Source organism: Barbatula barbatula, assembly GCF_947034865.1.
Source record: "Barbatula barbatula genome assembly, chromosome: 16".
Taxonomy (NCBI): domain Eukaryota; kingdom Metazoa; phylum Chordata; class Actinopteri; order Cypriniformes; family Nemacheilidae; genus Barbatula; species Barbatula barbatula.
The window spans coordinates 17,381,895-17,406,724 of record NC_136779.1 but is presented as its reverse complement, the minus strand read 5'-3'; the positions used below and the strand labels follow the sequence as shown (position 1 = coordinate 17,406,724).

Genomic DNA, 24,830 nt, shown 5'->3' with positions numbered 1-24,830 from the left:
TTCATTAAAATCCGTGTTACCCCTTATTGCTGCCTGCGCTTGGGTTCTTCACTACCTGTTCCGTGACAATGGCACGTGTCAAAAATCGCTCCGTTTATTTCTCGCCAGTCGAATTGGAGGTACTGTTACAAGCGTACAGCGAAAATGAGCACATTTTTAGAAAGAAGAGCAACACAGCCGCAGCAGCAAAAGAAAGAGAGTCGGCGTGGGAGTAAATTGCTTTACGTGTCAATGCGTAAGTTTAATTGTCAATCACTTTTATATTCATTTTGTTGATACCGTCAAAATGTGAATATCTCTCTCTCTATATATATATAAATATTTTTATTTTGTATATATATGTATATATTAATCCACATTAATGCTGTGGATGGACTTCCGATTGACATAATCGGCCTCATTTTGGGAAGGAGCGATTGATGGGAATATGGGTGCAATCAATGCACTTAATACAACAACATGTACAACATTCACCTGCCAACTTTTCTTACCGCTCTGCATACAGTTGCCTAGCTAATGTGTTCTGCATCCCCGGGTGTTATATAGAAAGCTACCATTAGCAAAGAAACATAGCGCCATAAAAAATAATTTGCTCAGATGTAAGAGCGTGGCCACGACGAGTGAGGTTTGTGATGCAAGGATGAAGCAGATCGGGTTCCTATAAAGTGCAGATTAAGCAAAACTTTGAAAATATTTACAATTGGCCCGAACTCCATATTACTCTAGGTTATAGTTACAGAATTATAAAACTACAACAAACTCAGATAGAACCCACGCTCCAAGTACAAAAACAACACAATATCTGGTTTGCAAAAGTGGGCATAACAATCCGCTTTTCCTGCTCTTGAGCTTCTCTCCACGGTAAGATGGAGAGCTTCTCTTCCAGGTCAATGCAATTTGTTTTAAGTAATGTTTTGTTGAGTTCGCTGCTATCCAAAAGTCAAATTTTCACACAATAAACTACTGAAAAGTTTGACTGGGCAGCCAACCACAAACTCACAGGCCGAGTCTTGATAACAGATGCTAATCAAACATTATCCAAAAATACTGAGCGGAGCAGGGGAAGAAATTAGGCAATTGTGATGCCACTGCGACCGAGGCCCCGTCCAATGACCCGCCACTACATGCCGGTTTCACACAGCACCCCAGCCAAGCAGGGAGACGTCCGTCGTCAACAAGACGTGCCTCGATACCTGCCCGAGTGGAAACTAATTATTTTGAACACAACTGTACCTTTTTTGTCAGTGTATACACTTACATTGATAATTGCGGAAAAACGGATCTATATGCAACATAGTAACCCAACTGGCTGTCGTACACTAACTGCGTGTGCACAGAAATCTTTCTCTGCGTTCCATTCCGAAGTGATCATCCTTATGCCCTACTCTCTTCGAAGAGTAAAGCTCTTGATGTGAAGGGAAAACACAAATGTCCATTTAAAATTCACTTTGCAAAAGGAGAAAGAAAAACATCATAATTTTCTCTATATTTGGACTAAGTGACCTTTTGTATGGTGCCACCTTCCCGAAGGATCCTTCGGAGGGAGTTATATTCCATTAGGAATGCACCGCAGATCGTTAGATATGTTTATGGTACCGTGAGAACGCTACTGTCTGCTATATAACTTTACATATTTTTGTTTTGGTCACATTCAGATTTCTCAGGATCATGAATTTTGTTGACCATCCCGGAATTATTAATCTGTGCCATGTAAGTAACAGTGCAAATCAATGGTCTCTTTAGGGATTTTAAATCATATTGGCAGAGGCATATTGTATTCAGAATAATTTTGTTGTGGAATAATTCTGATCAAGTCAGGACTGTCTGAGGGGGTCGAATGGGACCAAAAGTATGACAGTGATTCTTTAGGGGCTACAAATAACATTTATTTTAATGACTAATTTAGAATATTTATCATGTAAACTTAACTAGATTTTTTGAGCAATTGCAGCATTATTTGGGTGACATTTGAAGTCAACTTGACCCAAATTCTCTAAGAATTTATTTATTATCAATATATGGAAACATCTTTTAAAGATTTTTTTAATTGTTAGTCAAGATGAAAAAATGCCTAAACATAATTTCTACAACATACAGTAGTTTGTAGGATTTCTTTGAATGAAAATGCATAAATCTGATGAACCACTTGCCTTTAAGGGGATACTACACCCGAAAACTTAAATTCTGTCATGAATTAATCAACCTGAAGTAGTTCCGTTTACACAAAGAAAGATATTTAGAAGAATGTTAGCAACTGAGATTTCTGGCGTTGTAGTTCATGGTGCCCCATAACTGTTTGTTCCATATCGATACTTCACTCGTCTGTGGGAAAACTCCTTTTCCTCAGATGACTGAAGCTTTTTCCAATACAAGGTGAAACTGCACGGCCATTGGTTTGTGAAAAGTAAAACTTTAAACCAATGGCAGCGAAGCTGCACGGACCTATGTGGCCAAAGGGGGCTTATGGCTTATATAACCAGACACATCGCTGCATTGACCTCAGATCTCTTCTTCTTCAACAACAGGTCTACCTTCGCTTCTCGGGACTGATTGGAACAGTCTTCCCTGCACTGTCTGGGAGGCAGACACACTGTCAGTTTAAGTCTAAACTAAAGACGCATCTTTTTATTCTTGTATATACTACACTACAGAATTTTCATTTTTGGGTGAAGTATCACCTTAACTGCTCCTCAAGAGCAATATTCCACTTACTACTCCTATAGTGAACATTATAATGCCTTACATGTACATTTATTTCTACATTTACATAACCACACAACATTATCTATTTGCACAAGTGTACATACCATCAGTAAATATGTAAATTCAACAATATTGTACCCTGTACAATGTTTCATGTGTTGTTATTACAATAATCTTTATTTTATATATGCACATTTGTATAATAATTTTACACTGCAAATCTTTATAAAAAAGGGTCTTGTCATTGGTGTTGGAAGCCTCTAGTACACACATTCAAGACACTGAAAATTCCTTGTGTGTGCAAGAAGACTTAAATAAAGCTGATGATTTGGACTACATTGCATGTCTCTGATTTTGAAACACACTTTAAATTAAATATAGTTAAACTGTCAATTCATGTTTAAGGGAATCCTGAGGTGATCTATTTATATTTAAGTACAGCAAAATTCAGACACAAATGAGATTCAGTGATGTATTATAAATAAATATAACAAGTTACCTTTAAATATATACCAATTCGCAGTGAGGGCTATATGTATAGCTGTAGAGTATTATTTGAAAAACAATATGTAATATGTAGTGTGAAGAGGCCCAACATATTGCCTTTGGACAGGGCCACAGATTCTGTGCTACGCTATTCCCCAGCTTTTAGATATTTTATTATAACAGCCTTACATATTGTGCCTTCAAGATAGCATTTGGTAATTTACTCACTTAGTATTCAAGCGCTTCAGTCTTTCAGTGTCGGTCCCTCTTAGTTTTTTACTCTCAGCAGACAGGAAGTTCTCCTTCTGCATAGTCTCCCATTTTACCAACTTGTTAGCAGCTTTACCCTTTATGTCCAGAGCTGTTCAAAGGAAAATAAATGCACAAACTTTCCATCAGTGTAAACATTTCTTAGTATATAATGGAACTACAAAAATAGATTTATCTTTACATTGCTAAGCCAAAATAACTTGATGACCGGAAATTAGTTTGCCGAACTTGGTGTCAAAAAGCTCACCACTGCCATCTTGTGCAACTAGCACATATGACAAGTTGTAAGATTGTGCCAAGTGTCTTTCTGTCACAACCAGTAGCGGTTTTAGGCACGGGTGAACCGGCAGTCGCCCGGGGTGGCATTTTTTCATGTCACATGGGGGCGGCACCGGCAAAAAAACTCTGGGCCGCCGCAAAGCGATTTTCTATTATCTATCATTCATTCATTGTGTGGAGAATTGGCGCCCCTGCATGCTGAGAAGGTGCCATGTGTGTGAAGGGGAAAGGGGAGGGGCGCACGCAAGGGATAGTTCAACTCTGGGTGTTCACACCGAACGCGAATGAAGCGTTAAGCGCGAGTGATTTACATGTTAAGTCAATGCAAAGACGCGATGACCTACTTGCGGTGCGATTCGCGCGAGTGAGGCGGCGCGAATTGAGCGTTCACGTGATTCGCGAGAGCTGAAAAATCTGAACTTTGGTGAAAATTCGCGCCGCGTTAACCAATCAGGAGCTTGCTATAGTAGGGCTGTAATTATGACATAGCGAGCGGCAGAAGCCCCTCTCATGACGCAAATTCAATTAGTGGGCTAAAGTCAATCACACACCACCTCAAAGGTGGTCTCGCCCGGGGTGCAATTCAATGTAGAACCGCTACTGGTCACAACCTATACTTTTGCCCAAGAACCATGTAATAAAAAAATTCTACATTAACCCTATAGCCTCCTGTCATTTACCCAAAGAACATGTGATACAATTTGTTCAACATTAACATCTGGTCTAAGAGATGTCTGCCCTATGACCTACAAATGACACTTCTCAGCCCCTGGCCTTCATTGGGGCTCAGGACTGCATAGAGGGAATGGCACACAGGTCTAAAACGCTGCTGACATCAATTATCACTAATCTTTCTTCTTTCTCGGTAACATCACTGCTGCCAATCTTACATAATAAAAAATCCTCAAAATTGTCCTATCCAACCATCCCAACACCTATTCACATATTTCTATATACACCTGGATGCAAATATCATCTGACTTTTTAAACTTTACCAAAATGGTGGATTTTGGTAGAAGCCACTTTGCGGATGTGTCTCTTGATGAAGAGATTGATGTGGGACAGGATGATGAAGGGTGGAGCGAGAGTTGGACGAGAATGATATTCCACTATAAGATTATAGCGCTGAAACTTCCAGTATATGTCACTGCGTTCCTGAACCTTAGAGAAGGTATAGCTGTAGAGACAGACACAAAACAAGAGAAAAACATTACATCCTAACAGGCAGATGAACAGGATGAATAGGTCAAAGACTATGGAAAACCCTTTAAGCATTTAATTATTTAATTTAGCTGGTATCTATTTTTAGGCAAATATTACATCTTTTTTAGTTACTAGTAACTATTCCACTAGATACTAATTCCTAAAAATGTGATTCTAGTAATATTTTTGCTATCGACTTATAGTCTAGTACTAAAGTAAAGACCGACACGAGAGTAAAGACCGACACGAGAGTAAAGACTGGCGACACGAGAGTCTACCTTTGCGACTCCACAGAGCAGATTCACTGGCAAGGCACATCATATATTTAACATACCTTTTGTTTTTATTTAATTGTATACTAACACCATGTGTTTCCAGTTTGTTCCTGTACTCCACCACAAAAAGCAAGGCACGTCGTGTTCACTCTCACGCCCGTAGCATTCGTGCATCCACTTCCACACCTCTGACTCTCTGTGGGTCTCTGGAACTGCCAGTCAGCTGCGAACAAGACGGACTTTATCCAATCTTTTGCTAGCAAGTCACATTCACATCTAAGGTCTCTCTAAGACATGGATTCATCCTGAGGACTCAGCCACATCCGCTGCTCTCTCCACTAACTACTTCTCTCACTCTCTCCGCCCAACTGGAAGAGGAGGAGGTACAGGTTTGCTTATCAACAATAATTTTACATTTACATTTATTCATTTGGCAGACGCTTTTATCCAAAGCGACTTACAAGTAGTTTTTTACAGTGCCACATTACTGCAGAGCAATCAGGGATAAGGTGCCTTGCCCAAGGGCACTTCAGTCATGACCTGCTAGCATTGAGATTCAAACCGGCAACCTTCCGACCAGAAGCCCAACGCTTTAACTACTAGGCCACAAATTTTAATCCAAAGCGATTTACAAGTAGTTTTTTTTTACAGTGGTACATTAGATTAGATTAAACATTATTGACATTACACATATACAAGTACAGTGTAACAAAATGTAGTTTAGGTCTAACCAGAAGTGCAATTAGCAAGTGCAAGATATAGTTTGAATAAAAACAGAATACAATATTGAGAAAATATTATACAGTGTGCATGGACTATGACAATATTTTACAGTTAGTATTGTGGCGGGCGACAAGCAACAGAGACACAGGGATGCACAGTTTGTACCCCGGAGGGGAAAAATTAAACAATAGGTGCTGGGACAGGTGAGGTGCGAGCGCTGGGGAAGTAGCTTTCAGTCCCAGCGTGGGCGTGGTCGGGTAGACTCTCCGCGGTGTGTGAAAAAGGGTCGGGCGTCTATACGTGGTGCGTGTATAGGGGGGTGCGTCTCTGCCGATCATTTCAGGCGCTGGTCTCTGTGGGAGCAAGAAGAAACAACCAAGCATTAGGCCAATTTCAGATAGGAGAACGAGCTCCTCGAGTTTTCCTCTGCCTCTGCTTGAATACAGCCCGCTTAAGGACGTGCAGGTGGAAGCGATCGGCAGGCGCTGTGGCTTGATTGCGGTGTTTCCATCGCGACGCTGATTGCACACTGACCCGCTCGTCACACTCCCCCCCCCTAAGCGTCGACCTGGTACGTCGCCTCGGCATGTTGGAGACTAGGGGGTTTTGGGGAGTTTGTTCGTGTCCCTGACCGTGCTGCCCAACCTGACCACATCCTCGACAGCCCATCTGCATTGCCGTGGGAGACCCCGGCTCAATGGCGAACGGTAAAGTGGAAGTCTTGGAGCGCCAGGAACCACCTGGTGACCCTGGCATTGGTGTCCTTGGCTTTGGCCATCCACGTCAGAGGAGCGTGGTCAGTCACAAGGGTGAATGATCTCCCCAACAGGTAGTACCTGAGCTCCAGGACTGCCCACCTTATGGCCAGGGCCTCCTTCTCTACTGTGGCATATTGGGTCTCCGCGGGTTTGAGCTTCTGGCTTATCACCGGGTGCTCCTCTCCATCTTTCACCTGCGACAGAACCGCTCCTAGCCCCCTGTCGGACGCATCCGTTTGCAGGATAAAGGGGCAGCCGAAGTCGGGTGCGTGCAGCACTGGTGACAACTGGTGCCTTTTCCCTGGACTCCGGGGACAGGGGCACCTGCCAGTATCCCTTGGTGAGGTCCAGCGTCGAGATGAACCGTGCTTTGCCTAGCCGTTCTAGGAGTTCGTCCACTCGGGCATGGGGTAGCTGTCGAACTTAGAGACTTCGTTGAGGCGTCGGAAGTCATTGCAGAACCGTAAGGTGCCATCTGGTTTTGGGACCATGACAATGGGGCTAGACCAAGGGCTACGTGATGGTTCAATCACCTTCAGTTCTTTCATCAGTGTAATCTCTTCTTCGATAGTCAACCGACGAGCCTCTGGGACCCGGGTCTGAGTCTGCCCGGGACTTTCCTGGAAGACGTCGGAGAACTGACGGACCAGGGCGGTCAGGTCGGCTTTTTGATCCGGGGAGAGCTGCCGGAGGACTGGGGACTCCGACTCAGCAAAGGCGGCCATCTGCTGGGGCGGGGCCATCCACTTTTTCAGCAGGTTAACATGATAGAGCTGCTCCTCCTTCCGTCGTCCCGGCTGACTGACTCGGTAGGTGACCGGCCGGACCTTCTCCAGGACGGTGCACGGCCCTCTCCAGGAGGCCAGGAACTTGGATGTAGCTGTGTGGATCAGAACGAGCATGCGGTCCCCTGCCTGGAATTCCCCGGTTTGGGCGGGCCGGTCATACAGCCGTTTTTGGGCGCGCTGGGCCTCAACGAGGTGCTCCCTCAGGAGCGGCATCACCCGGTCAATTTGGTCCCTCATCTGTTGCACGTGCTCGATTACACTTCGGTGAGGGGCTGGCTGCTGCTCCCAGGCATCTCAGGCGACATCCAACAGCCCCCGGGGTTGCCGGCCGAACAGAAGCTCAAATGGCGTAAATCCTGTGGACGCCTGGGGCACCTACCTTACTCCAAACAGCACTTAGGAGAGCATCAGGTCCAGGTTGGCCCATCCTCTGCCACAACACGCCGCAACATCCTCTTCAGGGTTTGGTTGAACCGTTCTACCAGACCGTCGGTTTGGGGATGGTATACGGAGGTGCGGAGATGTTTCACCTTAAGGAGGTGGCAGAGGTTAGCCATCAGCCGGGACATGAACGGGGTCCTCTGGTCCGTCAGGATCTCCGAGGGAATCCCCACCCTTGAGAACAGCAGGAACATTTCTTTGGCAATTGCTTTGGTGGCGGCTTTCCGGAGCGGGAGCGCTTCTGGATAGCGGGTGGCGTAGTCCATGATTACCAAGATATGTTCGTGGCCCCGGGCAGACTTCGGCAAGGGCCCCACCAGGTCCAGCCCAATGCGCAAGAAGGGTACCTCGATGATGGGCACAGGGAGGTCGGCCACCACCCCCACTTCTACCGGCCAGGACCCTGGTTCTGCGGCAATTTCTGTCCTCTGAATCGGGACCTCTCGGGTGTCCCCATGGACACAGGTAATAGGAATCGTTGACTTGGTCCGCCGTGGGGGTAGCACGCTGGTCCGGAAAAGAGTGATGGAGCTTCCCAAGTCGAGGATAGCTACCACCGCCTTGCCGTTCAGCTGCACCACTCGTTCCGGGGCCCCTGGGGGAGCTTCCGGTGGACGATACAGCCTGCCAGCCACGTCCGAGCCGCCGGAGAGTTGGCCTCCGTAGGCATGGGTTCGTCCGGAGGGGTGGCAGCCACGGGTCTGTTGATGGGTCGCAAGGTACCCTCCTGTGGTCGCCAAATGGGGTTCACCTTCCGGGGACCCGCTGCTCTCTCTCCCTCGTCCCGGGCAAACGCGGCATCCGCCAGCTCGACGGCCTCCACCAGGTCACGGAGTGACATGGGGTTCCTCATGCAAACGGGATTCCGGAACCGGCGAGGCAACGCGCACAGCAACCGATCAACGACCACTTTTTCAGCTACCTGGGGCACTGTGGCATTTTCCGTGAGCAGCCATAGATGGGCGAGCCAGGACAGCTGGGCAGCTTGCGCTCGAACCGGAAGATGCTCGTTGTAGGACCATTGGTGGAACCGCTGCGCTGCGACCACTGGTAATAGACCAACCCGGCCGAGGATTTCCGCCTTTAGCCTCTCATAATCCTCGTTCTGTGGGGGTTGGAGGGAGTAGTAAGCCTGTTGAGCCTCGCCGGTTAGGAAGGGTGCCAGAAGCTGAGCCCATTCCGCCTTATCCCACGTCTCTCGGGTCGTAATGACTTCGAAGGTGTGCAGGTAGGCGTCGATATCATCGAACTCCGTGAGCTTGGTGAGATGGTGGTGCGCCGTGAGACGGGCATCGGGGAGGGGAACTCTGGCTGCAGAGGCGTGCAGAGTCTCGAACGCCTGCTCCATCCTCTCCTGTCGGTGAGTGAGCTGTTCAGTGAAATGGTGTTGCTTGGCCACGATGTCCGCGAGTCGGCGGATAATATCCTCCATGGCCGCGGTCGTTCAGGAAACACTGAGGCGATGGGAGAGAGACAGCGAGTTCCTCTGGGTAAACAGGCAGAGATGGTTAGCCACTGTGTCTGGTCTATGCCCACATTCTCCACCAACTGTGGCGGGCGACAAGCAACACAGACACAGGGATGCACAGTTTGTACCCATGAGGGTAATTTATTACACAATCGGTGCTGGGACAAGTGAGGTGCGCTTTCAGTCCCAGCGTGGGCGTGGTCGGGTAGACTCTCCGCGGTGCGTGAAAAAGGGTCGGGCGTCTATCTGTGGTGCGTGGAAAGGGGGGTGCGTCTCTGCCGATCACTTCAGGCGCTGGTCTCTATGGGAGCAAGAAGAAACAACCAAGCATTAGGCCAATTTCAGATAGGAGAACGAGCTCCTCGAGTTCTCCTCTGCCTCTGCTTAAATACAGCCCGCTTAAGGACGTGCAGGTGGAAGCGATCGGCAGGCGCTGTGGCTTGATTGCAGTTTCCATGGCGACGCTGATTTCACACAGACCCGCTCGTCACAGTATATTCTGATGAAAATATGACAACAGAACAGATCCCGTACCAGACTGTGACACAGTTGTCAGGATGCTCTCTATCGTGCAGCGATAGAAGTTCACCAGGATAGTTGAAGACAGTTGGTTCTTCTTCAGTGTCCTCAGAAAGGCATGAGGTGTTGGTGGTCCAGGACAGGTCCTCCGAAATATGAGTCCCCAGGAACTTAAAACTGGAAACACGTTCAACAGCCATCCCATTAATGTGGATGGGGTCGTGTGTGCCTCCCTTTGTTTTCCTGATGTCCACGATGACCTCCTTTGTCTTGGAGGTGTTACGGAGCAGGTTGTTGTCCGAGCACCATGTGGCCAGGTGCTGGACCTCCTCCCTGTATGCAGTCTCATCGTTGTTGCTGATGAGACCAATCACCATTGTATCGTCTGCAAACTTGATGAAGCAGTTAGATCCGTTCACAGGCCTGCAGTCGAGTGTGAAAAGGGACTAGAGAAAGGGGCTCAGTACGCAGCCCTGTGGTACACAAGTGTTGAGGGTGGTGGTGGTGGAGCAGATGTGGCCTAACCTAACAAGCTGAGGCCTGTTCGTCAGGAAGTCCATAATCCAGTTGCAGGAAGGGTTGTTAATGCCTAGGTTTCCAAGTTTGATGATTAGCTTGGAAGGGATGACGGTATTGGAAGCAGAGCTGAAGTCTACAAACAGCATGCGTGCATAAGTGACAGCATGCGTGCCTAAGCATTACTGCAGAGCAATAATGGGGTAAGGTGCCTTGCTCAAGGACACTTCAGTGATGACCTGCTGGCACTGAGATTCGAACCGGCAACCTTCTGATCACAAGCCCAAGGCTCTAACCAAATCAGAAAATCAGAAAATCTACATAGAATCCCCAGTGTCGTAAAGAGTTCAAATAACTTATTAAATAAAATGCATATTAGTTTGTGAAGATTATTGGTGCAAAAACTGTGTAAACTGTTCCCACATGACCGAATTCAGAACATTGAGCACCACTGTACTTTATTTGAGTCTTCTTCATCTAATCTTATAAGCATATCATGTAAAGGTACTGTTGGTTTAATAATTTGATGCGATGTGAAGTGATCTGTCTGCCATATGATGTTATATATATGTTTATGTTTGCTAAAACATGACTTTGAGATTCAGGCTGAATTTCTTTGTTTTCACATGAGGATCACTGCAATTCTGTTCAAATAATTTAATGAACTGAAAGTTATTTAGGCACTACCGTTTGGAGCATAGTCATTATTCACCAGTTAGCCCTTCGCGAAACCTAGGAATCGTGGTTCTTTGATCATTGTGGGTATGGGCCAGGAACTGATTTCACCTTCCACTTGTCAATTTGGATTCCTTGTGGACTGATGTTGTATCCGAGGAACTGGATGGCCATTTGATGAAATGCATATTTCTCAGCCTTGAGATAGATGTGGTCCTCATCAGGGCAGAGTAATACTGTACTTTGTATTGTAGTACTACAAATTACTGTAGTAGAGTAATAGAAAACAAACAGACCCAACAGTCATGAAATGCATGCTGCTAATTCTATGTGATTGAATCAATAATTGAAAAGGGCATGTTCAAAATAATAGCAGTGAGGAGTTCAATTAGAGAGAAAAATCATTCTGTTAAAAAAATATATGTTTTGGTGTACTATGTGCTCTTTTTTTCTATGGTTTTATTACTTTGATGTTGTTATATTTGGTTTCCTTTCTTATTTCCAACATTCCTCCCGTCTGGTTTTCCCAGTGATAATTTTGTTCATTGCACACACCTGTTCCCTATTAGTGATTTCACTATTTATACCACAGTGTGTCCCTCAGTGGTTGTGGCGTTGTCGTCTTTACTTACCAACCCTAGTGGATTACGGTCTGTGTTCTTTTTCTAAACAGTTTCGCTGAAGCCGGTTTGGATGTTATCTCTCCCATTCGGTTTCCCTGTTTTACCAGACGGATCCGGCGCTTGCTCGCCTTCTCTGGATTATTGTTTTTTTTTTGTTGTTGTTTGCTGTTTTCGAGCCGGGAGTGCCGCATCTCACTGTGTACTGGATTCCTAACCAATAAACCCTTTTTGTGATCTCACCTCCTGCCTCTGAGTCCTTATTCGCACACATTACAAAAAACTGGTGTCAAACAATTGGCCCTTATTTAAGGACAAAGGCACCGAATGTTGCACTGTGCATTTCTCTCTGATAATCTGAGTAAAAGGGTCGTTCAAGACATTGTTCAGCAGAACAGCATACTTGAACTGCAAAAAAAAATATTAGAGAGGGAAAAACATATCTCATCTAAAATTATATCAAATGCTTTAAAATGTCAACCAAAACCTCAGAGATGTGGAAGAAAATGGAAAACTACCATTCGAATGGATCGAAGAATAGCCAAAATGGCAAAGACTCAGCCAATGATCAGCTCAATAATGATCAAAGAAAGTCTGATAAGAGAGAGTCGAAGAACACACAAAATGCACAACTTGCGATTATACGTTCTCCCAAACATCATAAAAGAGAGACTGTGTCTGTCTCCCGGATTTGCAAATATAAAATAATGCGTAAACCTCTAAAAAGGTAATTTAATTAACATTAAACTAACTAAACATAAACAAAAACAGTTAATCAACTGTTACGACTCAGATTGCACTTTTTGTTAATGATATGATAACAGATTATAAAATAGATATGCTCTGTCTGACAGAAACATGGCTAAAGCCAGATGATTATATTATTTTAAATGAGTCTGTCCCCCAAGATTACTATTATAAAAAGGCAGAGGGGGAGGTGTTGCTGCACTTTAACGTAACTCTTTTAGCATTTCCCAGAAGTCGGTATAAAACTTAAAAATCCTTCAGCAGAGCGAAGACATTTCAGATCATTATTTGGTACCATGCTTGCTTCACTACCCTATGGCGGCAAATCAAACTCTTGGTTACAAATATAGTAGAACAATAACTTCGACTACAAAAGGCGCGTTTCTTGATAATTTGCCTGAATTGTCTCAAATCTCTAGCATGAGTAATAACATTGAAGATCTTGACTTTACCATTGAAAATTTTAACGCCACCTTCTCGGAAGCGCTAGACATAGTTGCTCCTCTGCACTTAAAGAAGATTAAAATTGACAGCCCGACACCGAGGAATAATGAACACACTCAGGCTCTAAAGAAAGCGGCACGAAAAAGGGAGCGCAACTTTAAGAAAACGAAATTAGGGGTATTTTGTACAGCATGGAAGGATAGTATTAGAAAATACAGGAAAGCCCTAAAAACGTCTAGATCCCCCTACCTTTCATCACAAATAGAAGAAAACCAGCATAACCCTAGGTTTTTATTTGATACAGTGAATACTAAATTAACCAAAAATAAATCGTCAGCGACTTCTGATTCTGTATACCAGCATAGCAGTGATGAATTTATGAACTATTTCACAAATAAAATCCAAGATATTAGAGAAAAAATCTAAACTATTCAACCAGAAGTGAAACCCACTGAACAAATGACTAACTACAGTGACTCAAAGGAGAAATAGCGATAATTTCCTACTATTGATCACAATGAACTCTCTAAAATCATTAGATCATCTAAATCAACTACATGCATGCTAGACCCTATACCTACACATCTACTGAAAGAGATGCTCCCAGAATTATAGATCCTCTACATAGCATTATTAACTCATCTCTGACACAAGGACATGTGCCTAAAGCATATAAGCAGGCTATTATAAGGCCCTTGTCGAAAAAAAAAACATCTCGACCCTGGAGAACTAGTTAACTACAGACCTATTTCGAATCTACCTTTCTTCTCTAAAGTTCTGGAAAAAGTAGTCTCAACTCAAATATGTTCCTTCCTCCAAAGGAATGAGATTAATCAAGATTTCCATTCTGGATTTAGACCACATCACAGTACAGAGACAGCTCTGATTAGAGTTACAAATGATCTGTTTATGGCGTCTGACCGAGGTTGTCTCTCCTTATTGGTGCTGCTAGATCTTGGTGCTGCATTCGACACCATTGACCACAGCACGCTCCTACATAGACTAAAAAATTATGTCGGGATTAAGGAAATAGCTTTGAAATGGCTTAGATCTTATTTATGCCACCGTTTTTAATATTTAGCAATAAACAATGAGGTATCACGCAAATCACAAGTCCAGTACGTTGTAGCACAGGGCTCAGTCTTAGGGCCTATGTTCTTCGCATTATACATGCTACCTCTAGGAGATATAATAAAGCGACACGGAGTAAGTTTCACTGTTATGCTGATGATACGCAACTTTATATTTCCTCGAAGCCTCACGAAACACAGTAACCGCATACGTAACAACCAAGAATACTGTTTAACTATTGATGGATGTTCCATAAAACCCTTATCTTCAGCAAAGAATCCTGGCATATTATGCGATAGTACTCTGTCATTTGAGAACCAGGTCGCCAACACCTGTAAAATTGCGTTTTTCCATCTTAAAAATATATCTGAACTACGTCATATTCTGTCACCATCAGATGCAGAGAAGCTAATACATGCCTTTATGACATCAAGACTAAATTACTCATGCACTATTAGGTGGTTGCCCTGCAGGCCTATTACGAAAACTCCAACTGGTCCAAAATGTGGCAGCTCGAGTTTTTACACGTACAAAAAAGTATGAGCATATTAGCCCCATTCTGTCAACCTTGCACTGGTTACCTATAAAGCATCGCATTAACTTTAAAATCTTGCTTATTGCCTATAAAGCCCTGCATGGTTTAGCTCCTCACTACTTGAGTGAACTTACGTATTACAGTCCTTCACGTGCACTACGCTCTCAGGCGTCAGGTCAGTTGGTAATACCTAGAATTTAAAAATCAGGTGCAATCGCCTAAACTTTGGAATAGTCTTCCCTGCACTGTTCAGGGGTCTCATTTATAAACGCTGCATACACACAAAAGGTGGCGTACGCCACTAACTACGCAATAATTGGTATTTATAAAAAGCAAACTTGTAGGGAAAATGTGCCGAGCTCTGACCCAGGCGTACGCACAAAAACGGGTGAAATGAGAAATGGCGACAACGTCGGCAGATGGAAGAAACACGTGAAAGTGTGTGAAACTGTAGACCGTTGTGTAAAAGAAATGGCAATACTGCCTCTCATAAATAACATGAAGACTTCACAAAGCAAGTCTTACAATTAACAGCCTACACGAACACCCGTTTGATCGATCTGCACTGTAAAACAAACAAAATCAAACGAAAATTACAACAGAAATGCAAATTGACACATATTTGCAAAAATAAAAGTGAAATATGTTCTGCAATAATCTTGGCATGTTATGCAATTCATCCTCATAAATAATATGGTAAACAGAACGAAATAATGTACAAAACTGATATTCGTGTCAATGTGTCCGTCTGGCGGAGCAGATATAGATCTTATAAGATGTGGCAAATGGAAGGATTCGGAGTGAACGCATCTTCAGACAGCAAGAAGACTTGCTGGCAAACGAGGACAATTCGCTAGACGCTTTTTTGCCTCGACTTTGATGTCCAATCATTTCGTTTTTATTTTGGCCACGGTCCGAGGTTGTGAGGCTACAGCATTTACGGGGTCTGCAACTTTTGTCACTCAAGTGCCTTTTTGGCATTAGTAATGCCCACACTGTGCCCTCCAAACAACATTTATCTCCTCTTTTCCACCTCGCCAACAATAACTTCTACTTCACATTGAGTGAAGTTACGTTTTTTTTATTTCCTCTCTGTGTTTGCCATGATTTCGCAATTGATGAATATTACTTTGTGGGCGTTTCACAGACTATTTATGGGCAACTTTGGGCGTGACATGAAGGCAGTAAAAGCTGTGCTACATTTAGAATTGATTGTGATTTATTAAGAGAAAACTGCGTAGGATATGCGTACACACGGTTTTATAAATCCAAATATTTCTGTGCGTACGCATGTTCTATGTTTCATCCGTACGCCACTTCTGACGCAAATCCTATGCAAAGTTTTATAAATGAGGCCCCAGGAGGCAGACACACTCTGTCAGTTTAAATCTAGACTAAAGACTAATCTTTTTAATCTTGCATACACTACACTATCGTAATATATATATATATATTCCGAAGATAGGCTGCACTAGTTAGGCTGCACTAGTTAGATCAACCGGAACAGGAACACTTCCAATAACAACTGATCCATTTGTTGTATCAAAGAGTGCAGAACAGTACTCTACTCTCAGCCAGTCTTGTCTCATTGTTCCAAGGTTACTAGAGCGGGCAGGACGCAGTCCATACCCAGACCTGACAAATGCTGTGATGATAGAGCTGGACAAAGGACGTGGCGACTCTACAAAACTTCAGCCAGTATTTGATTATTAATGATAATCTTAAATCTAATTTTTTTTGCCTTGTTGTGCAAGCATTGTCGAGCTTGTGCAGAGGCCTGCAGCTTTTGCCAGAGGGAGGTTTTTTTCTTCTCCAATGGAGTTTTGGGTTCCTTGCCACCATTTGCATACTGCCTGGCTGGGGGGGCTGCTAGAATCTTATTTATTTAACACTGCAAATAGAAATTTATAGTGTGTCTGAAATTTGCCCTGTGTTTTGACTTGCCGAACCTTTTATGTTTTGCTTATAGTCAATGTTTCCTTGTACAGCTGCTTTGTGACAATACAAAATGTGTAGTTAATGATTTGTTAAATGGCGAGAATTGCCCCCTATACTGAAGCGTGACCAATATTACAAAAGTACTCAGAAGAACTCCTCCTTTATTTAAGAATCAAATTGCTAGCTTTTACTTCCAGGTGTTAATTAATACATTAACTAACAAACATGTACTAGTATGTAGTTAACCTGGGCAGTATTAACACATGAATCCTCATGATTCCATGCTTAGGTAAGGGTTAGCCCTTTATTAATCATTAATTATTAATTCATGTGGAAGTAAGTATTAATTCAGATATTAGTACATGATTATTCATTCCCTTATTGTAAAGTTTTACCAGAACTTATATTACTGCTAAATGGGCCGGACTGATTTACTGAAAAGGTTCTGAACACAAACAATCTATTAAATACAATTGTTTGGCAATTTACCAGTACTTTACTTTGGATGAGAATGACAAAATATGATGTTAATCGGATTAAATCTCTAGGAGATCCTGTTGGGACTTCCTGTTGGGTTTAGAGCTTCACTCCAACATACTTTTTGTAGGTATTGGAGAGATTCAAAAGTGTAGTGCAAATTGCGTGCATGTATGTCAAATGTAGCGTTAGAAGCACTTCATTGAACATATGTAGGTGGCACTATCGAACCATTTTGCCTCGCCTAATTTTGAAACCCCTATTAGACTTAAATTTTCATAACATCTGATGTGTGTGCAAATAAAAAACAAATGATTAGGGCCCAAGCCTCGAAGGTTTTTTTATAGACTGCTATGTACACATGTGGGTAAGAGTAAGATGCTGGATTGCAATTTTTTTTAAATCTCTAAAGATATGGCCATGGTGATGCATAGTGATTCTTAAAGATCATTAAATGGTTTGGAAACACTTTACAATAAGATAAATTTTTTACTAATTTTTTTTACTAATTATTTTACTAATAAGTGCTAGTAAATGCTATATAAATATTGGTTATGATAACTAATATAATTAATTCATGTTAACAATTTATCCTTATTATAAAGTGTGTATGTATTGTTCTCTGTGAGTGTGTTTGTGTATGCTTTACACTCTTTGTTATAGTGTAAACCCTTTCACTTCTGTAACCCTTAACCCTTCTGTTATTTATTGGGGTCAATTTGACCACAAAGCTACTTTGACATTTTTTTATATGCTAAATATATTTTTTAAACTTGATACTTTCTTACTTTTTCTGATATAATTAGAATAATTCATAGACATGTTCATCTTATGCAGTTTTCAGAATGTCACATTTTAAACCAATAGTCATTTTGCCCCGATGTTCTTTTTTGCAAAACTTTCTATGCTATATAATTTTTTGTTCTATTTAAACTTTTCCTGATGAATCTCCCTTGCCAACATAAGTTAAATATCAGATTTGTTTGTATACACACACAATCTTCACATCATATTCCCAGTAGCAAAAAAGTACTATTGTGAAATTGTATTTAGTGTTCATTTTACATTTACAATTTTGATTGAATTTTGTGTTTGTATATATATATATATATGTGTACGTATGTATAGTCTATATACAGAACTCTTTCTGTGTCTCACTTGGTAAAGTATTAGCAGTGCAAAGGTCATTGGTTCAAAAGCCAGGGAACACATACTGAAACTAAATCTTTTAGCATTTTTTATATATTTAAAAGTGAGGACAAAACATTAAAAGTAATGCTAAAATTTGAACACAATGGGAGGGTAAATCCTAACCCTTAAAACAAACAGATCTCATCTCCTATTGACTCCCATTATTTTCCCTACTACTGCAGTAAATTGCAGTTTGGTTACTGACCTTCTACCAAATATTTTCATTTGCACAATGAAAGCTTTGGTAAAAAATGATGAGATAATAATTTTTGGGTGAACTATTTAAAACTAGACTGCTAGAGGGTTATTGTAAATGCATGTGTCCCTGTGCATTGTTTTCCTTATGCCATCGAGGTGGTGGTTTCTAAATCTAAAAAGTATATTATGTTCAGGATATATGTGATTAAAAAAATCACTAGTAACTAAAAATAAGTCCCTAGTTTTCTTTTTTCTTAACAAGTTAAGTATAATTAAATACAAGTATCTAATAAATAAGCACTATTATCTATTTTAAGGTACTAGTATCTAATGGAATAGTTAAAAATAAGTTCTAGTTGCATAAAAATAGATACCAGTAAACTTAAATTATTAAATGCTAAAAGCACGTGCCATACAATGACTAAAAAGTGATGAAGAATTGCATACCTAAATGTGGCGATGAGTAGATTGACAAGTAGGATGTTGGTAACAAGTAGAAAGACAACCAGTAAAATGACCACAAGCCAGTTGTGGCTGGTATCTCGACATGGCTCTTCCCCTCCATTGATCAATGTCTGGTTATCAGTGCAGTTTCTGTCCCAAGACTTGCCAGCTTAATGAACACAAACAAATATACAATTAAATCAGTGCATGCCAACAGAAAATACAGAATATTATTTGGTCAGATTATGTGTCATAAGTAAACATACTGTCTATCTCCTCCACAGGAATCTGTCCAAATATATGCAAATATGGTCTGTACAATACTCGTCGGAATACCCTATCAGGGTTTGGGTCAGATGTATAGAGAAGAGCTTGATTGGCCACTCCATATGCACTCAGCCACACTCCCAGAAAGAATAAGAAGAAGAATGCATCCTTTACCTGGATTTGTGAAATTGTATCCAAAGAGCACAAAAAAATCAAAACTGCAGCTTTAAATGCTTCTGAAATAGGTTGTTTTATTTTGAAAACAAAAAATAATTACTAATAATAATGAAGATTTTAAACAGCATTATTAAATGCTCTTGGTCACCAGATACACAGTATAAGTATTTAAAAAATGAGCAACCCCAATTGAGATTCAAGAAAGCAAACCATTAGCATTCCAACTAGTAGATTGACCATAGAGATTTTAAAGGGAACATCAGATGCCCATTTTTCACAAGTTGGTATAATTTTTTAGGGTCTTAATAAAATTTTCATAACATACTTTTTTGTTTGAAATTCCTCAATAGTCATGTAAAATAGAATCCTTTTGCCTTGTCAAAAAAACTCTCTTCAAACTGTTCTGTTTCGGTGCATGTCTCTTTAAATGATAATCCATTTACAGTCATATAGAGGGTATGCTTTGACGTAATTTCCAGTGTTGGGGGTAATGTGTTACAAGTAATGCACGTTAACCTAGAATAACTACATCCACCAGACGGGGTCGAGCTTTCTCATACGTAGCACCTAAACTCTGTAATAGCCTTCGCGACACTATTCGAGGTTCAGACACACTCGCCCAATTTAAATCTAGATTAAAGACACATCTTTTCAGCCAAGCATTCACTTAATGCAAAATTTGCCAAATAAACCACCGGGAAACTAGATATTATTATTTATTAGATATTATTTACTTTTTATATAAACACCATTTGCTGTGTTTTACCTTTTTTGTGTTTTTCGGATTTTCTTATTTTCCCCTGTAAAGCTGCTTTGGAACAATGCACATTGTGAAAAGCGCTATATAAATGACATTTAATTGAGTTGTGTCCAGTACGCGCAGTGCGACTCTACTTGGACCGCACACAGGGCTTTAGAAGCTCTGAGCAGCTCTTTGTCTGTTTTGGGGACAGCACAAGGGAGGGTTATTTCCAAACAGGGATTGGCACACTGGATTGTGGATGCCATTGTTTTGGCATACCGGTCCCAAGATCGACCATGCAGTGAGAGCCCACTCCACCCAGAGAATGGCCTCCTCGTGGGCACTGGCTCAGTGTGCCTATCTGGCCTATCTGGCTATGCCCGGTAACTTCGCAAGGTTTTACAATTTCCCCATTTGAAATTCCTCTCTGAGATGATAGGTTCTCAAGATCAAACCCCAGTCTGTCCCTCAACACAGTCGTAACCGAGATGTGCAACTTTGTAGAAATCCTGAAGATCTTGATGAGTTTATTCAGGTGTGTTTGATTAGTAATGGAGCTAAACACAGAAAACTCCAAGAGGTCTGGCGTGGAGGACCCCATTATAATATATTACTTTTAATTTAGGTTAAATCTTAGTTTAAATAACATAAAAAACAGAGTTAATGCTTTCCAAGTAAATGCTGGAGCTTTCCAAATGTTCAAATGATTAGAACAATGTAATAAAAAACTTTTGAGCAAACATAATTTTTTATGTTATTATGAGTAATTATTTGGGAGAAGTACATTGAATCAACATTAAAACATTTTGGTAGTTACTAAATAATAATTGGTTGAATAAATTCTTTACAGTGTACACTATTATGGTATGACTAAACAAATACAACATACCTCAGGTAAATACTTAAACACGTTTAAGTAATCTATTTGTTTCTGTAAACTACAATGATGCATTTACTTATTTTTTATCTTTTGGCAACTTCTCAAATTTCGTACTTTAACTGATTGTACAATTAATGGAACAACAACTTTGTCCCGTTTTAAATAGAGTACGAATAGCGGTAATAGTTGTTTTGCCACTGAGTGGGCCTAAGTCACTTGGCTTTCATGTGGAGTGACGTCACATGCATACCCTCTATAGAAAAACTGTATATTGCTCAGATAGCTAGCTATCTCTGTTGAACTGGGCTAAAAATGTAAAAAGCTCACTGGATGACACAGCTTCAGACACCATCTATAAAAAACTGCCTATATTTTCTCTCTTCAGCTTTTCTGAGCTGGCACACACAATGGAAACCAAAAAAGTATAACAATAATAAATCAATGTCCACTTTAACCATGATCCCAAATCAAGTTGCATATTGATTACTTGTTACCAACTATAGAGCTGACCATGTAATGTAACCCCGAACATTTACATTGTAGTTTAAGACTGACAACCTTTTATCTCACCATTTTGCCCAATATGATGATTTTGGGGCCGAGCTGTCTGTGAATGGCGAAAATGTGAATGAGTCTGAGCGAAAACACGATGTAGTCCACACACAATATGCCACGTCCTATGTTTATTGACCATTTAGACATCCTGAGAGAGAAAAATGTCACACACACAAATAAAACATTTAGTAACATTTTAAACTACTAATTTAATTGTTAGAATATTTATTAAGGATGCTAAAAATACTATGTTTTTCACTTCCTGCGTTTTTGATTTGACTTGCTACATGTTGATCTATGTTCAAATTGTTGATTCAATGTGATTAAGTACCAAACAATATGACCCCATTTCACAAAACTTAATGCTAGTCCCAGATTTTTTTAAAGCTGTCTAAATTAAAATGATCTTGTCCTGACATATCTGAAAATATGTCAGTGCCATTGTTTTGTCTCAAGATGCACACCAGTAAGGTTTTCCTAAATATTTTTTATTAAAGCAATTTATCTATCCTAATTTAACCAAGGCATAGTCCTGGCTTAATCCTGTCTGTGAAACCAGTCTCATGTGTTAGGCAATGCGCGATTAATCTCACCCCCCTTTAAAACATAGGCTGTAAAAAAATGTATGTAAATGACAATTTATCAAGAGGCTGATTTAAAGTATAGTATTTCCTGCAGGTGAAGCAACACTGTTATTAATGCAGTCAGCACAGATGCACAAACGGTGGAACATAACAGAATGCAAAGGGCCTCAAGACACCATCTCAGTGTACACAGACCAAATACATAAAATAAATAAAAGCGCAAAATGTGCAATCCCACTCCCCTCAGAACCTATGCATCACTGATTCCCTTAATTTTATTTTAATTAATCTTACTATTCTAGAGGCAGAAATGACTGTAAAGTGATATTACCTGAAGCACAAACCAGCAATAAAGAGGGAGATGGCAAGGACATCGAACTTATTCCACACATCCTGAGCATACAGCATCAGCCTCTGGCCAACTGTCTTGCATCCAACAATGAGCGTCTAGCAGTGAAGGACAAGACGAAGTGAAATTAATAGGTTATGAAATTAAACCTGAATTTATCACAATTTGTATTATTTTAAGATATGTACACTCATGTACTCTATTACACTTATTATGCATATTTTAATATTTAAGTAGCTTTGTGTTGATCACTTTAGTCATTGTCTAAAGAAGGTTAATAGAGTTTTGTGTTATAACACAAAATATGATTATACCTCTCGAATCTCCTCACACACGATAGTGAACACCCAGAAATACAGCACATACTCTGACACCGCAGGGCCATGAGGGGGAGGAGGCTTGAAATCAACCAATAACACATAGGCGTACAGGAACAGAAAGAGGAAGTACATCAGAACATTGCCAACAAAGGAGGTGACAGGGGCGTACCAGAACTGCTTCCAGCGCGTAATCACAAAGGGTTGCTTCTTGCAGTTCCTAGTTTCTGAAGGTGTACCTGATTACAGATAGGAATAAACAGGAAAACTCTTAATTTCTTGCATCCTGCTCATGAAACAAGAATAAACCTGTTCTCCAACCCATACGGCGAGAAACCTTTGTTCGTTTCCTCGAATACAATGCATTGGACCGTTCTCTGAACCGGCAGCAGGAGAATCTTTAATCTCCTGTCATTATGAAAATATAATTTGCGCTGTAATTCTGCAAAGAAAACATTGATTGGGGTGTGATTTTTTGTTTAAACTGCCAGGTTGAACTGTATTAACATTATGCATTATCCCATTCATATATTTTAGCAACATAACCCATTCATTTTGTTATGTGACTTAAAACACAGTCACAACTGTCTTTCAAAACATACAAATATTCCAAGTGTGCCGAAGTTGAACATTAAATACAGCTGCAAGCAGCAATTATGTGGTCAAGCCCTAAACGGCGAGGAGGCAGCACTGTCAGCCATCGAACCACCCCCCATGAAGCAGATCGAACCCCTAGTCCCCATTTCTCGGGCCCTGGGAGCCTAATTGGCTCTTCCCAGAAAGCCACGGTGGCTGGGGAACACAATCCATCTTGGTAATGCGAGATTCAGTTCGCCAAGCACCCGCCCAAGTTTTGGGGCATCCTCTCCACCTCAGTCAGAGGCAAGGATGCTCCTGTCCCTCTGGCCGAGATGTTCTCTGAGTTTTACAGCCTGTAATTCATTGTCCACAAGAAAAGCGGGGGCTCTGTTGTGTACACACAGGGACCTAGTGCTTCGGCACCGGATTCAGTCAGAGATGATAGGTTCTCAAGTCAAGCCCCATTCTGTTGACACAACCATCAGGGAACGGAGGTTACATACGTAAACGAGACGTCACATCCGTAACCAAGACGTTTTATTGTTAACTGTAGAAAGTGGTTTTAATCCTCCAATCAGTTTCTTCTCAAGAAAGTTCCTCAAACATCAACCAAACTACAGAACTATAGAAAAATAAATTGCATTAATCCTCGCCTTGCAACACTTTGAAGTGTATGTTGGTAAAAGTGTACAGCCCATTTAAATTTTTACTGATCATAACCATCTTAGCTTTTTTTCAACAAATGTCTAAGGCTAATCATAGTTTAATGCGATGGTGTCTGATCTGTCAAGGTTACAACATGAAATGAAACTGTTTTTTGTATCTATTTTGATCTCTCTACTTGTGTGTGTAGACATGTTTGTGTTAAATTTGCATGTAACCATGTCAATATTCTTGTATATATTAGTTTGCCAAATTAAGGGAAGAAGGGGTTTAGACGGCATTTTATTTACATGCATCTTGATAACTTTGTTTTTGATTGAGGGTGGTAGATAAGTTGGTATGTATTTAGTTTTCTTTATTTCAGTTGGAGTTTATTTAGCTGTCAAACAAAAGTTTGTTTTGTTTATTGTTTTGGCCTTGTCTGCCCCTGGAGAGATGCCCATTGAAAGAAATAAAAATTGTATTTGGGAACTCTCTGGTGTACACAAAAGAGTTATTTTTCTGTTACGGCTAGCCCCATAGGTCGTAACAATGGCGCTGGGCCGAAACACAGCATGTTGCCTATTGTGATGACACCTACCAAGTGTCATGTCAAAATTTGTAACACTTTAGTATAGGGACAAATTTTCACTATTAACAAGTTGCTTTTAAGCATGCCTATTATTAGAATATTGGCTGTTTATTTGTATTTATAAAGCACATATTTTTCATGACCATTTTCTTCATCTCTATTCCTACCGAATACCTTAACCTAAAAATGATTATAAATAACTATTAATAAGCACCAAACTAGAAATGTATTGAGGCAAAAGTCGTTGTTAATGGTTTGTTAATAGTGAGAATTGGACCTTAAAGTGTGACCACACATGTGATTACGAATTCGTTGACGCGATATACAAGACCTGTTAAATGTTTTTAAAATAATATATAATAATAGGATTAGGGATG

The 24,830-nt window shown here is 41.1% G+C and overlaps 1 protein-coding gene across 3 annotated transcripts in view; it reads right to left on the bottom strand.

Annotated features, from left to right (window-relative positions):
- The window catches only part of LOC306906044 (transient receptor potential cation channel subfamily M member 4-like), a 104,158-nt gene that overhangs the window by 25,159 nt on the left and 54,169 nt on the right, over positions 1 to 24,830 (bottom strand). For all 3 annotated transcript variants that reach the window (XM_079477111.1, XM_079477110.1, XM_079477112.1), the window contains 7 exons: positions 22,638 to 22,879; positions 22,306 to 22,421; positions 21,406 to 21,538; positions 19,036 to 19,210; positions 18,773 to 18,938; positions 4,734 to 4,915; positions 3,418 to 3,550 (listed from right to left, as the gene is read on the bottom strand). In XM_079477111.1, the coding sequence (XP_079333237.1) occupies positions 3,418 to 3,550; positions 4,734 to 4,915; positions 18,773 to 18,938; positions 19,036 to 19,210; positions 21,406 to 21,538; positions 22,306 to 22,421; positions 22,638 to 22,879 (1,147 nt within the window). The remainder of the gene's footprint in view (positions 1 to 3,417; positions 3,551 to 4,733; positions 4,916 to 18,772; positions 18,939 to 19,035; positions 19,211 to 21,405; positions 21,539 to 22,305; positions 22,422 to 22,637; positions 22,880 to 24,830) is intronic.